The 20,348-nt window shown below is 37.1% G+C and overlaps 1 protein-coding gene across 3 annotated transcripts in view; it reads left to right on the top strand.

Annotated features, from left to right (window-relative positions):
- Positions 1 to 20,348, top strand: part of COL14A1 (collagen type XIV alpha 1 chain) — a 184,338-nt gene that overhangs the window by 14,241 nt on the left and 149,749 nt on the right. For all 3 annotated transcript variants that reach the window (XM_014560694.2, XM_014560692.2, XM_014560695.2), the window contains exons 3-5: positions 7,289 to 7,405; positions 10,783 to 10,926; positions 15,131 to 15,220. In XM_014560694.2, the coding sequence (XP_014416180.1) occupies positions 7,289 to 7,405; positions 10,783 to 10,926; positions 15,131 to 15,220 (351 nt within the window). The remainder of the gene's footprint in view (positions 1 to 7,288; positions 7,406 to 10,782; positions 10,927 to 15,130; positions 15,221 to 20,348) is intronic.

Genomic DNA, 20,348 nt, shown 5'->3' with positions numbered 1-20,348 from the left:
ATTGAAGGAATGTTAATGTCTAATGCTTGGAATTTAAGGTTGCAGAAAAGTCAGAGGCAAGAACCACCACACCCTGCTTCTTTCAAGTGAGGCCCACTTGTTTGGAAAGGAATGGAGCTTGACTCTTTGCATGCTTAAATAGTATTAAAACACTTGAAGTTAATCATCATATTTACAACTATTTCATGCAAGGATTTAGGTAGACAAATTCTCCTTACCTTATTTACACTGAGAAAAGAATGCTTTTAGCTTTTGCAGTTAGAGATGTGATCATAGGAATCCTCGATAACTCACCCTCTAACTATGGGATATGAGACACGGGTCCTTGGGAACAAAAAGTGGGCACATCACAAGGCCTTCAGAGTTGCCATCTCAGTCCGGCTTAATGCAGGCATGGTTATTCATGGAGTAACTCATCATAGAGAGCTCTTCTGGGGTGCTTTCAGGGATGCTGTTTGCCAGATATATGTTGTTAGCCAAATTCTGTTTCAAGTTAACATTCGTGGGAAACATATGATGTGTTAGGTTCAGGATGCCAAGCTGAATAAAACTTTACTCTTTGTCTTCCAGCAGCTTGCTCTCCACTAAAAAAGTAGAAGTACAAGCAGACAACTTGCAATATAAGCTTTGTGGGCGGCGTGGCCAAAGACAAGAGATGGAAAGATGGATTGGAGTCAGATTATGAAAGATTTTAAACTACCAGCAATATTGCCGGTGCTCATCGGGGTTTAGGGAATAGGAATTACTAAACTAAGAGAGGCTGTTAGAAGATTGTATTGTTTCCCAGGACATAGGTGTTGAGGGTTTGATGTAGGCAACCAGAATAAAGAGAAGAGAATTAAATCAAGAAACACTTAAGAAGTAGAAGTAGATACAAAAAAAAAAAAAAAAGACGTAGAAGAAGTAGGACTTGTTTATTGATTTGATGTGGAAGGAGCTGAAGAGATGGAAGTATCAAGGATGACTCAGGCTTTTTGCTGGAGCACTGAGTAGATGGGGCTTTTAATTTCAACCCCTGTGTTATTATTATGTCTGTATCTTTGTATCGCAATTATTTATCCAAGCTCATTAAAGGCAGTGGTTCTCTCTTTAGTGCTATCTCTGGTACAGAGCAAATACCTCAGTTTTAGCAGATGTTTGCTGAAGAAATTAATAAAAGAATAAAGGGTGAAGCAAGTATTGGAAGCTAAAGATAATGAATTCAGTCTTAGACAAATACATGGATCTTGCAGTGCGGTGGGGCATCCGGAAGGAGATGTCTGGTTGGTAGATGGTGTGGATCCTCAGGAGAAAGGGATAAGGGCAGGTGATTATATTTGAATTGCATTGTAGTTGAGAATTTGCTTATGGAAACTTGAAGTCTTAGAGGTAGAATTAGAAAGGGATGGCCCAATGAATGGACAGAAGAGAGGATGAAATCTGGCAGACACCAATAATTAAAAGGTTTTTAAAAGAACTGATTGAAAGTGTTAAAACACACACACACACACACACACACACACACACACACAATTATAAGGAGAGTCAGGGGAATGTAGTGGCCTAGAAGTGAAGGCTGGAGAAACTTTCAAGAAGGAAGATGGTGGGCATATGCTGGAGAAAACCCAGTAAGAAAAGGCTTTAGATGGCATTGGCTTTGGTTTTTAGCAAAGTACGTCAGACCTTTGAGAAACCAAATCTTATTTTTACCGGGACACCATTTATTTACATGAATGATTTTGAACAAATAATATGAATTGCTTTATTTGATTAATTTTCTACTTTTAAAGCAGACATAGTGATGAGTTCTTATGGGTTAGCCAATTTTGACACTAATTTGCCAAGCTATATGTGGCTGTGTTGGATGTTCAGTATTTTGCTAATGCTGGGGTGTTGGCTTGCTAGCTGACACTAATTACTCTCAAACCTTATACTCTTATAGACAACTTGAAAGTCATGCTCATGAACAAAATGAAAAAAAAAGTCAGTGTGGTAGCCTGCAAAGAGGTTCACATCTGAATCCCCAGATCCTAAATATGTTATATTATATGAAAAAGTGGAATTAAGATGTCATATGGAATTAAGTTTGCTAATCAGCGACATTAAAACAGGGAGATTATCCTGGATTAGATAACCCAGTGAGCCCAATGTGGTTCCAGTCTCAGAGTCCTTAAATATGGAAGAGGGAGGCAGAGAAGCCAATGTCAGAGTGATGCCATGTGAGAAAGACTGGACCAACTATTGTTGGTTTTGAAGATGGAAGGGGGCTGAGTCAAGGAATGTGGGAACCCTCTAGAAGGTGGGAAAGGAAAGAAAATGGATTCTCCCCTAGAACCTCCAACACCTTTTTCAGCCCAGTGAGACCCATTTCAGACTTCTGACTCCCAGGACTGTAAGATAATATGTTTCTGTTATTTTAAGCACTGACTTTGTGATAATTTGTTAATTTGCAGCAATGGAGAACTAATATAGTCAGTATCAAAAGACATACAGGAAATTAATTCCGTCCTCTTAAATTGCTAATCAGCCAAATGCACTTTGCCCCCTTAGTCTCTCCGTGTAATTCTTTATGAAGAACTTTCCCTCGGCAGAGAATGTGAACCCACATCGGCTCAAATAACTGTTTATCCCTGGATTATTCCAGCATCCTCTTTTCAAGACAAGCTGTTAAATGAATTGGAACACAGAGAGAGTAATGGTGTGTTGGTTGTAGGGAAAAAACCGTGTATAATGTGACAGAATGGTGGCACCAATACTTCGTCAGAATTTCATAGTAAATCTATACTTGGTTCTAGCAGTGTTTGTTTTGGATAGTTACAAGAAGGAACCACTAAAGGTAAAGTAACTGTCACTTAAAAACATCAAAGAATATAAATTTGGAGACTTTGCACAGGGGCTAGATTTCACTTTATAAAGACTTCGGTGTTAATACATTTCGTCTTACGTTTGACTATTATTAGTATTCAAGTATATTTGGAAGTTTGAGGATATTTTCCTTACTGCTGTCTTTACCATCTTTGTAATAGATCATGAAGACTATAACATTTCAGAGTCTAAGTAAGGTAAAAAGGACCCTCTAGTATAACCCACGGTAAATTTCCCTCAAATTCTAATTTCTCTTATTTATAGAACAAATGTTCTATAAATGCATTTAATTGAAAAATGACTGAGCTAAAAAGCTGTGTTTTGTTGTTTGTTTGGGGGTTTTAAAGATCACGTGGAAAATCAACCAAATACTTCTCTACTGTTTAAATGTCTTTTGCTTAATGAATGCAATAGGTTATTGCATTGATTTAACACCCAAAACTGTGTTGTGAAGGGGAAACACTCTTAGTGTCCACACTTCACTTCTATTAGTCAGAGATTTGGGGTTGCAAATAAAAGAAACTTTCTCTGGCCAGTTTCAGCAAAAAATATATTACTGGTAGACTATGAAGTAGTTCATATAATTATAGTAAAAGTTAAATAATTAAGCTTTGGAAAGTGTAGGAATCTGGGGACACTTGGGATATAGTTTCTAGGAACTAGTGACTTTTTTTTTTTTTAGGGCAAGTCTTTGGAATAAAATGATTGGAGCTATTTTCCATCCTTCCATCATCAGACTCAAGTTTCAGATTTTTGGGAGAGTCTGCCTTACTGGTTTGAGTCATTTTCTCATCCCTTAGCCAAGGGAGGATGGCTGATTGATAGACCAGCCAAAGCTCCATGTAGTGGGAAGGGAGTGCTGTTCCTTGGAAGAAAACCAAGGTGCTGTTAGAAAAGGAAGAAGGGAAGTGATCGTGGGTAGGGAAGAACAGAAGATGTTCACTTCAGTGTTCCTTTGTGAAAAGTAGTGTTTCAAGAAATTAATGAGACTATTTCATTAGAAATAAAACTTTGCATAGGTCGTCACTTGTCAAAACAGCAAGATTTCATTTGAGTGGAGTTGAAGTGAAAGAGAGGATGGAAGGAAGGAAGGGCAGAAAATTAGTCCTTTAATAAATAGTTGTATTATGAAATAAAATTTCCTAAGTACCTGATGCCAGTGAGGCTTCCATGGAATGACATAAACATTCCTTTTCTGCCTATGAGATTTGATTTCTATGAGAATGATTGCAGTGAAATTCTTTGAATTTAAAGAAGATCTCTCCTCTGAAAAAATACAGCACAGCAAAATAAAAACACTCCTATATTTTCAATAACAAGCCTAACCCTGCAGTAGAGGAAGATAACAAATGGACCCTCCCCAGTTTTCCTTCTCAATCCGCCTTTGGGATGAAGTTTATATATTCACAAATGTTGTAATTGGCCCTACCCGACATAGAAGTCTGACTTCACCATATAAAAGATGAGTTTATTGGCTTGCTTTTCTTGGTGTGTGCCAGAATTCAAACTTGACTCTTGACTTTTGTCTTTTTAAAAAGGATATGATTTTAACTGACACAAATTAACTATTGAGTCAAGTTCGTGCAAGCATTTATTCTTATTACTGGGAGTTAAGTATATGTATCGAAGCACCTCTTGTGCTTGCAAAAAAAAAAAAAAATCATGGGTCTGGTATTAAATATACACAAATTTTTTTCCATGAGATAAGAACAACTATTTCTCTACTGCACTTACAGTGTTTCTTTCAGTCTTGCTGCCCTTGCTTTGGCATAAGTCCCAGTGCCTTCCATACAAGGAAAAAGGAGCTAACTTTAAAGTTCAAAGCTGTGACCTCATGCCTCCTTCTTTCTTAACTGGCATTTCTTCTTTTCAGTGTTTTCCCCCTAAAGGCAAAAACCTAGAGGAAATGTAAATTTTATGCCTAACCAAGATTTTCTTTTAATGATTGTGAAAATGTTCAGGCACCCATAGGCAATAGATGGGGTCCACTGATAGAAGAAAATGGTGGTATTGCTTTTTGCTAGTAGTTGTGATGGGACTGTAGTCATATGAAGTATTTGTAAATTGTTTTTAAAAAAAAGTTGAATATTGATGGATTTCGTTGTTGCCGTTCCTTCCCACTGGAGTTCCCTGAGTAGTTCAATGGAAGCCAATGACCCTCCGGGTTCCGGAGCACTGCCCATGTTGTCATCAGGGCATGATCAATGTTATCCTCATCACTTTCTCCTGGAGGTTCAGAAGGTTAGCTATTGACTAAAAAAGATGTTGCAGGCTATAAACTCAGACCACATTTAAAGAACAATGGCCTGGGTAGAAAATGCTACAGAGATTTCTAATCTTTAACCTAGGAATCCTGAATATTGTTAACTTCTTTGCCCTCCTTGAGATGTCAGGACACCTGTGATGCTGACAGAATCAAGTGACCCTCTTGGAACTGTCAGACTGAAGCCTTCATTCTGCTTCTAGTACTTTTCCACTTGACGTTTCCCAAACATGCCCACTTTCTCCCACCAGGGCATTCGTGCAAAACTTTGCAATATGCTCGGCCAGTGATGCCTGTCAGTCCACTGGCAAGATTTGGCTCAGAAACTAGATATGTTGTTTAACCTTTTTAAATTCTTCTTTTAAATTTTCTTCCATAAGAACCCATATAAAAAATTTTTTTCTCCTCAAGTTCCAGATGAAGCAAAATAGTAACAGTTTCTCTGAGGGTATAGCTCTGTGGTAGAGTGTGTGCCTCGTATGTTCAAGGTACTGGGTTCAATCCCCAGTACCTGCATTAAAAATAAATAAATAAAAACCTAATTACCTCCCCCCACCAAAAAAAAATTGTGTCCTTCAGTGCTTACTGATTTTACATGAGCGAAGAGTTTGTGGAGGAGTAAATTACTCATTCTTCTAGTTCAATGAAGGGTGACTTCTTAATATAACTCTGCTCTCAAAGAAACAGAGCATTTTGTTTGGGCTCAAAGATTGTCGTGCACCAGTATGTGAACTTGGATGAATTTCTTAGCTCCTCTTGGCTTCACTTATATATAAAATTGGGGTAGCAATGTGCTTTTGTGAGTATTAAATGAGCTTTTGAGATCACCCATTAGATGAAGTAAGGAGGAAGGGCAATATTTATTGACCACCTATTATAAGGTACTATATCCATTATTCTCTTTAACATTGTCACTTATCCTGTGCAGAAAGTATTACTGTCACCTTTTGTAAAAAATAAGACCTTTTTTTTGTCTTTTTCTTAATTTGGTGGGGCAGGTAATTAGGTTTACTTATTTATTTATTTTAATGGAATGGAACCCAGGACCTCATGTGTGCTAAACACAGACTCTACCACTGAGCTATACCCCTCCCCTAGAAAATAAGGCTTTAGAAGACACAGTCACTTGCTTAATATTTTTTTTTTCGCATGGATAAATATTTTTTAAATTGAAGTATGGTCAGTTTACAATGTTGTGTCAGTTTCTGGTATACAGCATAATTGGTTATTCATGTAATAAGTGACAAAACTGGGAATCAAACAATCAAACTAACGTCCACATCTCATGTTATGCTACATACCTATTAAGGAGAATGTCTGTTTCCTTCCCCAGAAAGAAAGACCAGGCATAAAAATGGGTAATAAGCACTAACTTTTCTGTTAGGCTTTAGATTTTCTTTTTTGGACAAATTAGTTTAGATATTATATAATAAAAATCTTATGAAAGTATTTCTTTTGAAATTCTGGAATGTGGTGTAGAATTCCAAAAATACGTTTTTAAGTTTGAATGACTTACACAAAAAGTAATACAGACCTACCCATTTTGTGAACTACCAGAAAAGAGTAAATATGCTGAGTAATTCATAACCATGTGACGTGTATCTTTCTGAAAGGTATAAATCAGCTACGCTTGAAGAATGAATCCAAGTTTATAAAATGATTATCTTTTATTATTATTATGTTTTATTTTGGCCCTTTACAATCTCAAATATTTTTAAATGAAGGTCTTATTACCGTAAGAGGTACGTAATAGCCCTAAATTATCCTCTCGTAAAAAATACTGCATTAATAAAGTGAAAAACCTAAAAGCATAAAACAGATCCCAGTAGAGTAGATTGCAAAATCTCACATGTTCCAAGTAGAAAAATTCATCCTCATAACATAATAAAAACATTTTACAAGGTTGGCTTCAATTATTAAACTAGACTAGGGTATTAAATTCTAACCCTAAGTCATAGTTCTTTGTCATAAGGTCAGTTTACTACTTGGAAAATGCTTGTCTCTTAAGTAAGAAACACTTTTGGGTTTGTGTTATTTTGCAAACTGATCAATTCATTAATGGGGCTGTAGGAAGAACATGAAAACTGGTGTGTATTTGATTACTTTACTTTGGCTTTTCCATTTAACAAATGGAAGCTCACACGTTTCAATATTTAAACAATTTTTGTTTTTCCTTTTCAGTGGCTCCACCCACAAGGTTAAGATATAATGTATTATCTCATGATAGCATCCAGATTTCATGGAAGGCTCCAAGAGGGAAATTTGGTGGATACAAACTTCTTGTGACTCCAGCTGGAGGTAAAAACAGTCAACTGTATTTTTTAGAGTATTAGCAACTTTTTGCACACAGGTAACTAAAAATGTGTTGTGCCAAGTGTTGCTTTGAAATCATTTGAGTTTTTTTGTTTGTTGTATTTAATCTTTTGGGCTTGAAATCTTACCCTTTACTCAAGAAAATAATGTTCCCCCAAATCAAAAGAATAATTATCAGGCTCACCATAATTCTCCTTGGGTGAAATTTTCAGACTATCAGAAATCCTCACTACCACTGTTCCAACATGGATGAATACTTTTGGTCTATTGACACTTAAAAAAATACCTCCAAAAGTAGTGACCCACTGAGTAAATTATAATTAACTTGATAGAACATTACTCAACAATTATACATTAAATTATAAACTCTAAGTAGAGACATGGTGAAAATAAATGATGAATTAGAGCAGGAAAAACAAAGGTTAAACAGATTTATTGATCATGAAGATTAAAGTAATTAAAAATTTTAAAATTACATTTTGGGTGAATTTTTCTCTTCCCCATTTTATGTTTTTATTACACACATATAATCAGCTAAAACGATACAGAGCACGTAAAGGAATTGCTACTGCTTCCTAAGTGTCATGGAGATGAAGATGGGGTCAACAACTGGGTGGCTTAAGTTCAAAACCAGGCTCCATGACTTATAAGTAATGTCATCCATTGGGGCAAGTTACTTAATTGCTCGGTGCCTCAGTTTCCTCTTCTGTAAAATGTGAAAACAATATTAGTCCCTACCTCATGGAGTTGTTGTGATGCTTGGAACTCAAAACATGGGCTGGGGACCAGAGGCATCAGCATCACCTGAGAGCAAATGTAGAATATTGGTCCCTACACCCTACCTGCTGAATCAGCGTCTGAATTTTAACAAGATCGATGATTCCTATGCATATTACTTTGGGAAGCAAATTGTGAGGACTGAATGAATTGATAAACATACAGCACTTAGCACAGTGATTGGCAGATTATAAGTGCCCAGTAAGTCTTACCCATGATTGCTATATAGGTGCTCATAGTATAGCTCTCAGTTCTCATTTCTTCCCCTAAAATCCATTTCCCATAGTACATAAGTACTTAATAATAGCCTATTTATATAATATATGTGTATTTATATAAATATGTTTTTTTTCTTTTTGTTGGTAATAAAGATGGTTATATGGAGCTGGACTCCTTTCTGTTGGAGACCTTTTCCCAACTCATTTAATGAGGCAGACAGATGCTCTATTGTTTCTAAATGGGGACATCTTACTCAGTAGTGGATTTAAAATCTCAAAAGAAACAAGCAAATGAAACACCTGGTTTCTTGCTCGGTCACTGAAAAGGAATCTTCTTTTATTAACGAATATTGTGCACAGGCTTCTTAAAATGACTTTTGGTTCAGTGACATCAGATGCCAACTTTCCGTGTGTCGGTCTACGTAAGTGACTGTCTTGTGGAAAGCAATATTTTATTCTCAAGCCTGGTTCAGAATTTTCATTTTGGAACTTTGCCCAATTTTGAAATAACTTTGACTTCTAAAAATATAGTTTGGTTTCTAAAATAAGCCATCATGGGAAACTTAAGTTTAAGAGATTGTTGAGTATTATTATGACCTAAAGATCAAAGTATTAGTTAGTAATTTGTGATACCTCTGAGAATTCCTTACGTCTGATTTTGAAAGGTATTTAGTTTCCCTCCAGGTAACCAGGGTTTTAACTTTCCTGGGTTAATTGCTGATAATACCAAACTCTCCCAAGCAGGTGTCATTGAGGAATCAGAATCTTAGAAGTGACTTAGATGACTTAGGCCTTTGAACCGAGCCTCAGCTTCATCCTTCAGTCCCCTCTGCTATAGCACCCCTCAAAACTAGACCTCCAGCTCTTGCTTAAACACCTCCAATGACAAATAAAAATTGAGGATCAAAACAAATGGTTTCTTCATGAAAACTGGATATATTTCCCCTAGTGATCCAGTGTCTTACTGCAGTGGCCCAAGCCAATAAAAGTCTTGACACTGTGGTATCTACTTGATCAAACATAAAATAAATAGAGTAAATAAAAGGAGTAATAAATAAATCTAGACACAGAATGTTTGTAGATGTTTTTGCACTATAAGACACATTCTGAGTATTGTTTATACCAGTCTTTCCCAAGACGTTTCCCATGGTATATGTCAGGATGCTAACAGCTATTACATAATCAAGCGGTTATTAATGGTCAAATAAATTTGAGAAATGCTGTTTTAAACAGAGTTTGAAACTTTTTTTTTATTGCGGGATTCTCAAAGTCTTTAAAATAATACACCCAATGCCTCTCAGTGAGGGATTCTATTACATAGAGATTTTCTAAGGAATTTTTATGTAGTGAAGCACTAAATTAGGGAAGATTCATTTGGTGCATTTTGTAAATGAGTTTTAAACGGTAGGAGAAGTTTCTGAAACCAAACTTAACATCTTGGACATAAATGCATTTAAGGACTTGGATTTTGGCGAGAAAAAGACTCAGTTCTGCCAGGCAGCATGGGTGATAGGAACATCGTATTTCAGACTTAACATAAATAATTTTATTAGAATATGATCAAAATATATTGTAATCTGTGTTGTGCTTGATTAATTAAGCAAGTTTCAGAGCTTTTTTTGCTGTTACTGCTAGAGGGGCAGAAGTTTTAAATTAACTTTCCCTTTCTCAGACATACTAATCACTGCCAGAAATTAGAGAAGAAAGGTGTATTTGGAATTTTGCATACAAGCTGAGTATGTCATCAATAGCATTTTCAGAAAAGCCTTAGATGTTGGTCTAAGTTGATTGAGACGTAATGGGGGCTTGAAATCTTTTCAAGAATCAGGCTAACTTTTAAGTAGCCAGGCAATGAATGGTTCCTTCAACATCCTGAGCCAGTGAAGTTCAGATTTAAGATCATTAAATTGCTAATACTTCGAGGATGCTTTGATTCAGTTCAGAGAGAACATTGGAAAAATTCCAGTGTAGATAATTGTGTTCAGTCTACCCGTATCTTTTCCTTCACTTTAGAGTGATAGTCTTTCTTTGAAGAGTATATTTGATGTTGAGGGCTCTCTGTCTTCTAATCTTGTACTGTGGATTTCCCTAGTGTCTAAAATATAGTGTGTTACAATGAAAGATCTTTCTTTGTGAATGTGTTTTTATCTAACTTAGACAACTGTTTGAGTTGTCCAATACAAAGAGCATAACTGAAAATGGGAATGGAAAATATACTTAAATTTAAGTATCATGTAACATTCAACATTTAACATTTTTTTTTAATGTCTTCACTTTTTAAAATCCTGGCTGCTGGTTAATAAAATTTCTTAGTGTACACAGTTAACCTACTTCTTATAACTGATTTATCTTTCTGTTTTATTATAGGTGGAAAAACCAATCAATTGAATCTCCAGAACACTGCGACAAAGGCAATTATTCAAGGTCTTATGCCAGACCAGAACTACACAGTTCAAATTATCGCATATAACAAAGACAAAGAAAGCAAGCCAGCCCAAGGTCAATTCAGAAGTAAGTATTTACAGGTCTTCAAGTGCTGCCATGGGACTCTGTCCAAGCTCTGAGTTTCAGTCTGTGGTAAATATTGTTAACAAGTTAAAATACTAGATTGTTTAGATTTGAAAAGATTTTAAAACACATTTCATATAATCTTCTATGAGTTCCTTCTATCTCTAATGTTCTGCCCTTCTTTTTACCCATTTCACTGTACTCCTAGTTATTCTTTAAATTTTAGTCTTCAAATGCTCTCCCAGACACTGTCCCCTGAGCCTTATCCAGATATCTCATCTACCCAGCACATAATAGGTGCTCAATAAATAATTTTAGGATTCCGTGAAGGGAGCTGCTCTCTCTACCCCCAAAATGGGCTACGATGGGATGGGGAGAGGCTTCATAGTTGAGCCAGGTCTCAAATAGTAAGTAGGGCTGACAAAGGACTTGGCATACATTCTGAGCAGAGGGGAAAGCTCCAATCCACGTCTGCATTGTTTCATAGAAATCCTTTCCTTATGCTGAATTTAAAAGTTGTCCACACATGTCCTGATTCTTTTGCCTTTTAGGAGATATTCATTCATTCACTCATTTATTTTTTTCATTTAATATATATGTATTATCTGGCTACTAAGTGCCAGAGGCCCCATTCTAGGCACTGGGAACATGACAAATCCCTGCTCCCACTGGACCCTGTATTCTAATGACCAGAGACTTACAGCAACTCCCTCTTCCTGGAGGTGACCTTTCAAACGTGGAGGGCAGAGTTTTGTGTATCGTGAGTGCAAACAGAAGAGGTCTGTCCTACTTAACTTTCTGTGTTGCTTCATTGTTCAGAGAGACTCTAAAAAACCCAACTCATTCTTAAGAACAATTTTAAACATAACTGAAAAAGTCAGCAGAATCTTAAAATGAACCCTTACATATCCATCACTTGTTTGAACAGTTAACCACTCATGGCCAGTCTTGTTTCATCTATACACCTACACCCGCCTCTCCCATATTATTTTGAAGTAAATCCCAGACATAACTTCAAATAACAATAACTTTTAAAGGGTGAATCCACAAATCAGGGAGGCCGTGGGTTGTAGAAATCTATGTGCAGCAATGTTCTATATGGATTTTCTACCCCTCCTTCCTTTTATTCTTTCTCTTCTGAGTAATGTTTTATGAGACATATTTTGTGATTTTTCTTAAAAAAAAAAACAACCTTCAACTTTGTTAATTTGCTGTCTCTTGAAACTTCTGAACTGAGACATTTGGTAAATCCACCTGTCAGCGGGACATACAGATGTTTTAAATGTTACATTCTTTTGGGATTCTCAGTGTCTGGAAGCTCTGGGAAAGGTTTTCATGTTATTTTCAATATAAATCAGCCTTCTGTCTCATTTTATTGGCACTGTGCTTCAGTTTCTGGCCTCCGACATTCCTTCATGAGTAAGGGAAATAACGTTTCTTAAAGTTTGTTGAGAAGCAGTAAAAGGGACAAGGAGAAACAATTCATTTCACTTTAGTCTTCAGGTTTGGTGCAATTGATTATTTCAAATATTCCACCGACTAGCAACATAAGAAACACAAGTAGCCAGCCTCAAAGAGCTTTGCCGATAGTTACTTAATCAAAACGTTTAAGAAGAAATGCATTTGTTTGCAGCTCATTTAGCTCTGCTGAAATAATCTTAGTGAAATTGTCCAACTGGTTAGTTAGTAAATTACGTGGAAGCATATACATTTTTTAGCTGTGTTGTTTTTATTGGTAGATTAGACGGATTAGTTCTCCCCAAATAATAGTTTATAAGAATAAAATTAAAATAACTTTGTTTGGATGGATTCCTTTTGCATTTTGCATTTCAGTTATGTTTTTTTGCTCCTGGTGAGATGGAGCTAAAGCCTGGCCTCCCCTGCCTGGAAAAACCTTCATGCTTGGATGCAGGAAAATGATGATTTAGACAAATCCTGTGGATATTAGTTTGCAATTAGTGTAAGGATGTGAATTTTTCATCAGTCCATCTTCTGATACACAGGGACACATAAGAAACAATCTTTGGGTTTTGAAGACAGAAAGGCATCTCTGAACTGTTGTGATTCCACATCTGGTGCACGTAGTTGGCCAAGCAACTCAGCCACTTCCAGCCTCAGTATCCTCATTTGCAAATGGAAGTGATGACTTTTTTTTAAGACTTTATTTTATTTTTTTTAACATTTTTTATTGATTTATAGTCATTTTACAATGCTGTGTCAAATTCCAGTGTAGAGCACAATTTTTCAGTTATACATGAACATATATGTATTCATTGTCACTGGAAGTGATGATTTGTGCCTATTGTTGTGTGGATTAACTCACTTCAGCACACAGCGGGGGCATGGTTGCTATTGTTGTTATGATTAATACCACTTTGCTCCTGATAGTCTGTTTTCTACCTGATTTTGCCTCCTGCATGAGACAGACAGCAGCTTGCTGTGACAAGTGTTACATCTTGTATGTGACCTAGTGGCCCAGTTCAGGGTGACTGTTATTTTTTTCTTGTTCATCTGTAGAAAGGTTTTTGGTCCTATTTTGGCAAACTTCCTTTTTGGCCACCATTTTCCTCTTTGGAATGACATTTGCTAATCTCTTGCTCATCTTTCAAAGTCTGGCTCTAATGTCACCTTCCCAGTGAAGCTTCCTGGAATCTCCACCTCTGGAATTAATTCTTTTCCAGATATATCTCTACTTTAAGCACAACTTCCCTGACATTGAAGTTGCAGACTTATTTTCTTTTACAGAATGTAAGCAATTTGAGGCCATGGCCTATGTGTGGGTGGGGTTGGAGATGTAGGTTTGGAAATCATCCATGGCAGGGTGAGAATTAAAATTGTAGGATGATAAAATTATAGGCGAGGTGAACAGAGACACAAGGTAAATGCAGTATATGATCACGTTTCAGGAACGGAAGCAGAAGAAGGATCCAAGGGATGAGACTACAAAGGAGGGGTCAGAGGATTATGAGAAAATCCTGGATAATGCCTTTTAAAAACTGAGAAAGAAAATAATTTTAAGGAAGGGGTGTTCCAAAGTGGCCAACCCTTATAAAAGAAGTCAGAAAATGAGGTCTAAAAAGTGGATTTAGAAAATTAGAAGGGCAGTGGAAATAGCAGGATTAAGCCATCTTGTATTTATTGTTGTTATTATTTTTAATCTTGGAATTTAATCTCGAAGTACTAGAAAGCCAAGGGAGGTTTCTAAGGAAAGGAGTGATAGCACTAGAGCAACCTGACCTTGACAGACAGCAAGTCTCAAACCTTTTAAGCAAAGGGATGGAAGCCAGGAGAAAGAAGACGAGGAAGAGATGAGAAGGACAGAGTTAATGGACTAATACCCTGGAGAAGGCGGGAAGGTCAGTGCAGAGGAAATCATTGCTTACCCTACAGAGCCCTCCCTCCAATAGGTTTGCTGTTTTCCATGAAGTAAACGCAACAACTAAATGAAATATCTTTGCCATGGGATCCTTTCTGCCTTTTCACAGGGTATTTTATTTGCAAAGACGTCGCTGCCATTTAGCAATGACTCAAACAACTTAAGATGCCAGGCAAGAGCAGGAAAGCTGCTGTGGAGTGGGACGTAAAGGTCCTGGACTAGATTAGTATGAATGTATTAAAGACCAAGGGTCAGTCTGGGTCCCTGAATAGTTCATAATGAAAGTGACAAAGAAATACTACTACTTGCTAGTAGGGAAACTTTTTTTTTTAAGTTTGAAAAGAAACTGTTATGATGTTCTCCATCTTCTATTGTAGATAGACCAACACCAAATGAGGACACTTGTGGCTAAGATCTTTCTAGAACAGGGGCCAACTGACAGGCCTTGTCCAGGGATCTGAAAATGTGGCTTGAATCCTGTGCCAACACTTTCTGGTTTTATGAGATATGTTAGCCTCTTGGTCCTTCATTCTCTCACGTCTGAAATCCGGTTAATCGTGAATGTTATAGCAGTTAGGAAAGATTAAATTTATTTGATACATCTGTCCATAGTGAGTGCTTGACCAAAGTAATTCCTTAAGTATTTTCTATACCTTCCCATGACAAAGATGAGCAAAAATAACAATTCCAATCTTTTGGAATAAGATTCTACCATCAAGCTAATTTCTACTCATATTTCTCAATACTTTCAAGGGTTTTAGTGAAAACTCATCAAATATTTTCTCTTAGATTTTAACCTAACATGTTGCTTTATTTTTACTTTTCTTCCAGTTAAAGATTTAGAAAAAAGAAAGGAACCAAAACCCAGAGTCAAGGTTGTGGACAAAGGAGATGGGAATAAACCATCTGCACCAGAAGAAGGTCAGATTTTTTTTTTATTTGATTATTTGGGTGGAGGTTGAGTTGTTTTAATAACCCAGGCAATACACACACCCCTGGCCATTGGTCCCATCAGAAGAGCACACATCTAAAATGAAAATCTCCCTCAGCCCCAGCTCATTCCTCCTTCCTTCCTTCCTCACTCGTAGTAACTGTCAGCACTTCCCTCTCCCTTTCTTTTCTGTATTTAATACATTGCTAAGTTCTAGTGGGTTTATTTTCTATCGAAATACTGATAGACTCTGTTCATTTCTTTCCATGTCTATTGCCAATACTCAGCTAAGTTCCCATTTCTTTCCTGGTGTACTGTATTATTTAACAAGATCTCAATTTGTTCTCTACCCAGAAGTTAGCATGATCTTCGCAAAACAAATCTGACTCTATCTGACCCCTCGTCCCTACACACACACATTAAAACCCCTTCAATAGCTTTCCACTGTTCTTAAGATAGAGAGTGATTAAAGAATGACATTCAAGATGAAATCTATCTTCCACCCACGGACTAGAGTTTGAACCCAGAATTTAGCTATAGCTAGGTATTCCTAAAATGTCCTCAGTTCTCCATTCTTTTCTCTGATACACCTTCCTCCTGCCCTTCTAAAACCTAGGACTAGGTGAAGTGAACTAAAAATAGGGAAACGGACACTGAAAATTGAGCGTAATGTTAATATACATTTGATAAGTCCTCGTGAACATCTGTGGAAAGACCTTTCATTCAGCAGTTCATTTGCTTTACTCACTAAACTCATGTTTATGGACGGGCCTTTCCTGAACCCACCATCAGGAGGGCCGGTTTCACAGTATTATTGCAGTGATGAAGCCCTGAGCGAAGGCAAAAACTTTGGGAGGTTTGTAGACTAAAGGGGGCTTCCGTGAAGTGTATGCAGGGGCAGTGAGGATTCTGAGGGCACTGGTGGTATGGGAGAATTGTCTTAAGAAGTAAGTTGTAAACAATGATGACAATCCAGATCAGAGTTAGGGCTCCCAGGAGAGTGAGGCGGAGTGTTAGTAGGGCCCACTGGAGATAAAAGCCCTTCCCCAACTAAGCCTTAATGCATCACTTGCCGTTGCTTCTCTTTCAAGATGTGCAAGTGCCATGATTCACATTGAACTATGCTGCTCCTGGTTTTCCCTACAATCTACAATTTTTTTGGTACAAGAGTCTAAACTGATAGTGGCTTAGATACAATCAGACATATTTCAAATATTTTAGAATTTTAGTTTAAATGCAAAGATCCTTAACAGAAGTTGCTGTGCACTTAATTCCTTGTTTTCAGTCTACGGTACGTGTTTCTTCAATAATCCCAAACCAGCTCCGAAACAAAAGTGGTATTTGCCTTGAAGCATAATATTGGCACATTTGCATTAACTGCTGTTTCTTCTGTGTTATTCAAACAGCTTTCTCCAGTTATTTTTGATGTTTTGCATAAGAATGCAGGACCAGATTTAAAAAAAAATTATGAGTCAGAAAAAGTAGCATTGGGTTTTTTGTTTTTTTTTTAACCTCCTAATGATTTTTAAATTAAGATCTCTGACCCTCTTTGCATTTTTTAATGAATTTTTTATCCTGTGCAGGGAGAAGGTAAGGGGAGGGTCCCAATGCTCTCATTTCTGGGGAGGGGAGTGAGACAGGTTTAAGTTTTTCTTTTCCAGGATTGGCAAACTATGTATGGCCCATGGGCCAGGCCAGTCCTCTGTTTTCTTAAATGGGTAAATGGGTTTTAGTGATGCACAGCTGTGCTCATTCCTTCACATGTCATGTATAGCTGCTTCCCCACAATGTCAGGGTTGAGTAGATGCGACAGAGATCATCACATAGCCTGCCAAGACTGAAATGTTTTCTGTTTTGCCCTTTTCAGAAAGTTTCCTGATTCTTGCTTTAGAATGTTTAAAACTTTTTTTAAAGGGTTTTTTTTTTTTGTAATTAGTTTTGTTTGTTTATTTATTTATTTGTTTGTCTGTTTTTAGAGGAGGTACTGGGGATTGAACCCAGGACCTTGGACCTTGTGTATGCTAAGCATGTGCTCTACCACTTGAGCTATACCCACCCCCTAAAACTTTTGAATGTGTTGCAACAGAATTACTCTCTGAATTGAGTAATTCATTATTTTTCTGAGGATAGCTGTCCATTTTGGTATTTCCAATGAGAATTGCATAGAATGTACTCACATATATATACCTTCAAGGGTTCCTACTCTTCATACTCCTACAGTTGGGTTTTTTCCCCTACCTGAAACATGAATACCAGTGCTTAATATGAAATGAGTTAATATGTGTAAAGTGTCTAGAACATAGTAAGTGCTATGTAGCTATTGACTATTAAAATTAGATTATATAGTTTGCATGAATTAATATAATCATAGACCAATCTTCCGTGTTACTGATTCAACAATCCATGCACAGAAGAGGTTTGGTGATTACCCTCTATTGCTGAGCTCTGAGTTAGGCACTGGGAACTAATTGGTGATCATGGTAGGCAGGATTCCACCCTCATGAAAGTCACATAGTCCAGCAAGGACTTAATGTGTGTCCTCAACATGTTCTCTTGGAAAGGAGTCAGTTTTGAATTATGCTGAGTTGTTGTGGTTGAAGATAGCCAGGGCACTGGAGTATTCTCACGTTGTATTTCCACTTACTGGGGTTGCTTACTTTCCACAATACTTTTATAGTTCTTGGCTTCACAGTTAAGAGATCAATTTGAAAGTTTACCACATTTTCCACTAGCTATTCTGGGTCTTAGAACTACTGAACCCAGGACTGTGAGTTCAGTTCAACAAGAGTAGGGATTTTTTTTAACTTGGGTCACATAGGAACCAGAAGATTAGCCAAATGTCGGCTAGATCTTGGCTTTCGGAGATGAGAGGGATAGGATTGAGTCCAGTCATAAACTGGACTTCAGGATTAGGTTATGGATTGAAATTCATGCATTAAAGGGTTAAGAACGATGTCTGACCCAGAGAGTATCCTCTGTGAGTGTTCCTTCCCCTCCTCTTTTGTTTCTTCTTCATTTTTCCCTTATAAGACTTTTATTATCCTCTTCCTCCTCCTTATTATCATCATAATGATAGTCATCTAGACCGTTGACATTGTGTGCCAGCAACAACACTAGGGTGAACTACAAAATCCCTGCTCATAAGCAAGAGATTTAGGAAGCCCCTCTGTCTATGCCTGTGTCCTGCGTGGGAAAAGGCCTCCTTGAGAATTCATAACCACAGGCCTGTGCCCCACACAGATTAGGCATTGAAATGTACACTCCTCACATACTCTGGGGTCCTTCTAGTCAAGAAATTAGTTTTAAAATTGCTCAGAGCTGGTAAAAGTACGGTGCCTGGCAGAAGCAATCACAGAACCACATTTGAGGCACGTATGTTCAGCTCAAATTCTGCAGATTGCCACAGAGAAAGCAATGCCAAGAATGAGTTTATAATCCAAAATTTTGAAACACAGAAGTAAAACTAGGAGTATGAGTCAGAAGACACAAAAAATGATGGTCTCAGAATCCCATGATTTTCAATTATGGAAAGATTACATAGACACTTTAAAATAAACAACAAAATTATTGAAGCCATAGAAATATTCAAAACAAGCGAAGAATGAGAGACTATTCTGAAGAGCACAAATGGAAAGTTAGTCACAGCCAGCACTTGGTAAAACAGTAGAACACGAAAGTCAAAGATAAGATTTTAAAAGACAAAGTAGGAAGAGGGAGGAATAAAAAGACTTGTTGAAGCCGTTTCTGAGTGATGTAGGTATATCTATGGGCAGCTGTCTGTTCTTCAATTCTTTGGTTCTTTAACATCATTACAAATGATGTTAATTAACTTTATTAATTTATTAATTTTTTTAAAAAGCTTGAGAAACCCTGATCTAACAGAAGTGATTATATTATTTGGCCCTGTTTCTCCTTACCTCTGGCCTCTGATCATTCCATAGCATCTCATAGAAGCACAGAGCAACTCCTGAGATAGTTCATCAATGAGCAATGTCTAATGCTCAAGGCATGAGACATATGGTAGGTCCCTGATTGTGAGTAACCATGCTCAGAAGAGAAATCAGAAAGTGACATGAGTGGCTTTCAAATCTGAGGCTTAAGAGGATAAACAATAACATTTTCATTAGAATATTTTTTTTTTTCCTTCCCATACCGACCTTTCCTTTTTTCCCCTCAATTTCCTTGTTACTTCTTGAGGTCAGTGTGGCTCAGTGTATAGCACACAGGTTTTGTAGTGACACATCCCTTGGAATGAAATCTTCCCTTGCTTCCTACCTAGCTATGTAACCTTAGGCGTATAGACCTGGCTGAGCCCCAGTTTTCTCATTGGCAAAATGAGCAGCGTGGTCATAAGGAGCACCAGGCTTGGGAGGATTAAATGCTATCACGTTTGTGACATACCTGGGGCCTAGCAGGTACTGGCCAAATGTCAGCTTCTACCTCCTTTTCCATTTCCTGTTTTTTTTTTTAATGCCTTTTTTCAAAGAGAAAATATTAGCATGCAAAATGCATCAGAGTGTCTTACATTGTCAATAACTGTTTGTTGACTATTTGTATTTGGCTTAGATTCATGGAGAGAGGTTCACAATCCCCTGAAGAAGATCAAGGAAGACTATTTTTATGAAAAGAATGTTTTTATCATAAAAAAGCAGAAAGCAGAATTCCATTTTTCCCTTGATGTGAAGCATTATAATTCATGTTTTCAGGAACTCAAAAAAGCATGACAGAATCAGTCATTCATAAAATAATCATTGAACACCTGCAAAGTACATTATACCTACGCATTAAATTATAAGGTTTTCCTGAGGGCAAGGGGATGGGATTCACCTATCAACAGACCTTGTTTCCCCTCAACCCTCGACCACTCTTGATAAGACATTTTAAAGCGATTTTGACACCTTTTCGGTTGGTTTCCAGCAAACTTTATCATTCTTAACCCTTGAATTGTCCCGTGGTAATCTATCTATCTATCTATCTATCTATCTATCCAATATATACACATATATATAATATATATGTAGCTCTGTCTTGAATAAGTTTTCAAATGTCCTCATTTTTAAAAGAATTTGTCATATATCTTTAAAAATGTTTTATATTTTTTAATATCTTTTTTTTTTT

The sequence above is a fragment of the Camelus ferus genome, chromosome 25, assembly GCF_009834535.1.
Source record: "Camelus ferus isolate YT-003-E chromosome 25, BCGSAC_Cfer_1.0, whole genome shotgun sequence".
Classification (NCBI taxonomy): domain Eukaryota; kingdom Metazoa; phylum Chordata; class Mammalia; order Artiodactyla; family Camelidae; genus Camelus; species Camelus ferus.
This window is presented reverse-complemented; position numbering and strand designations above follow the sequence as displayed.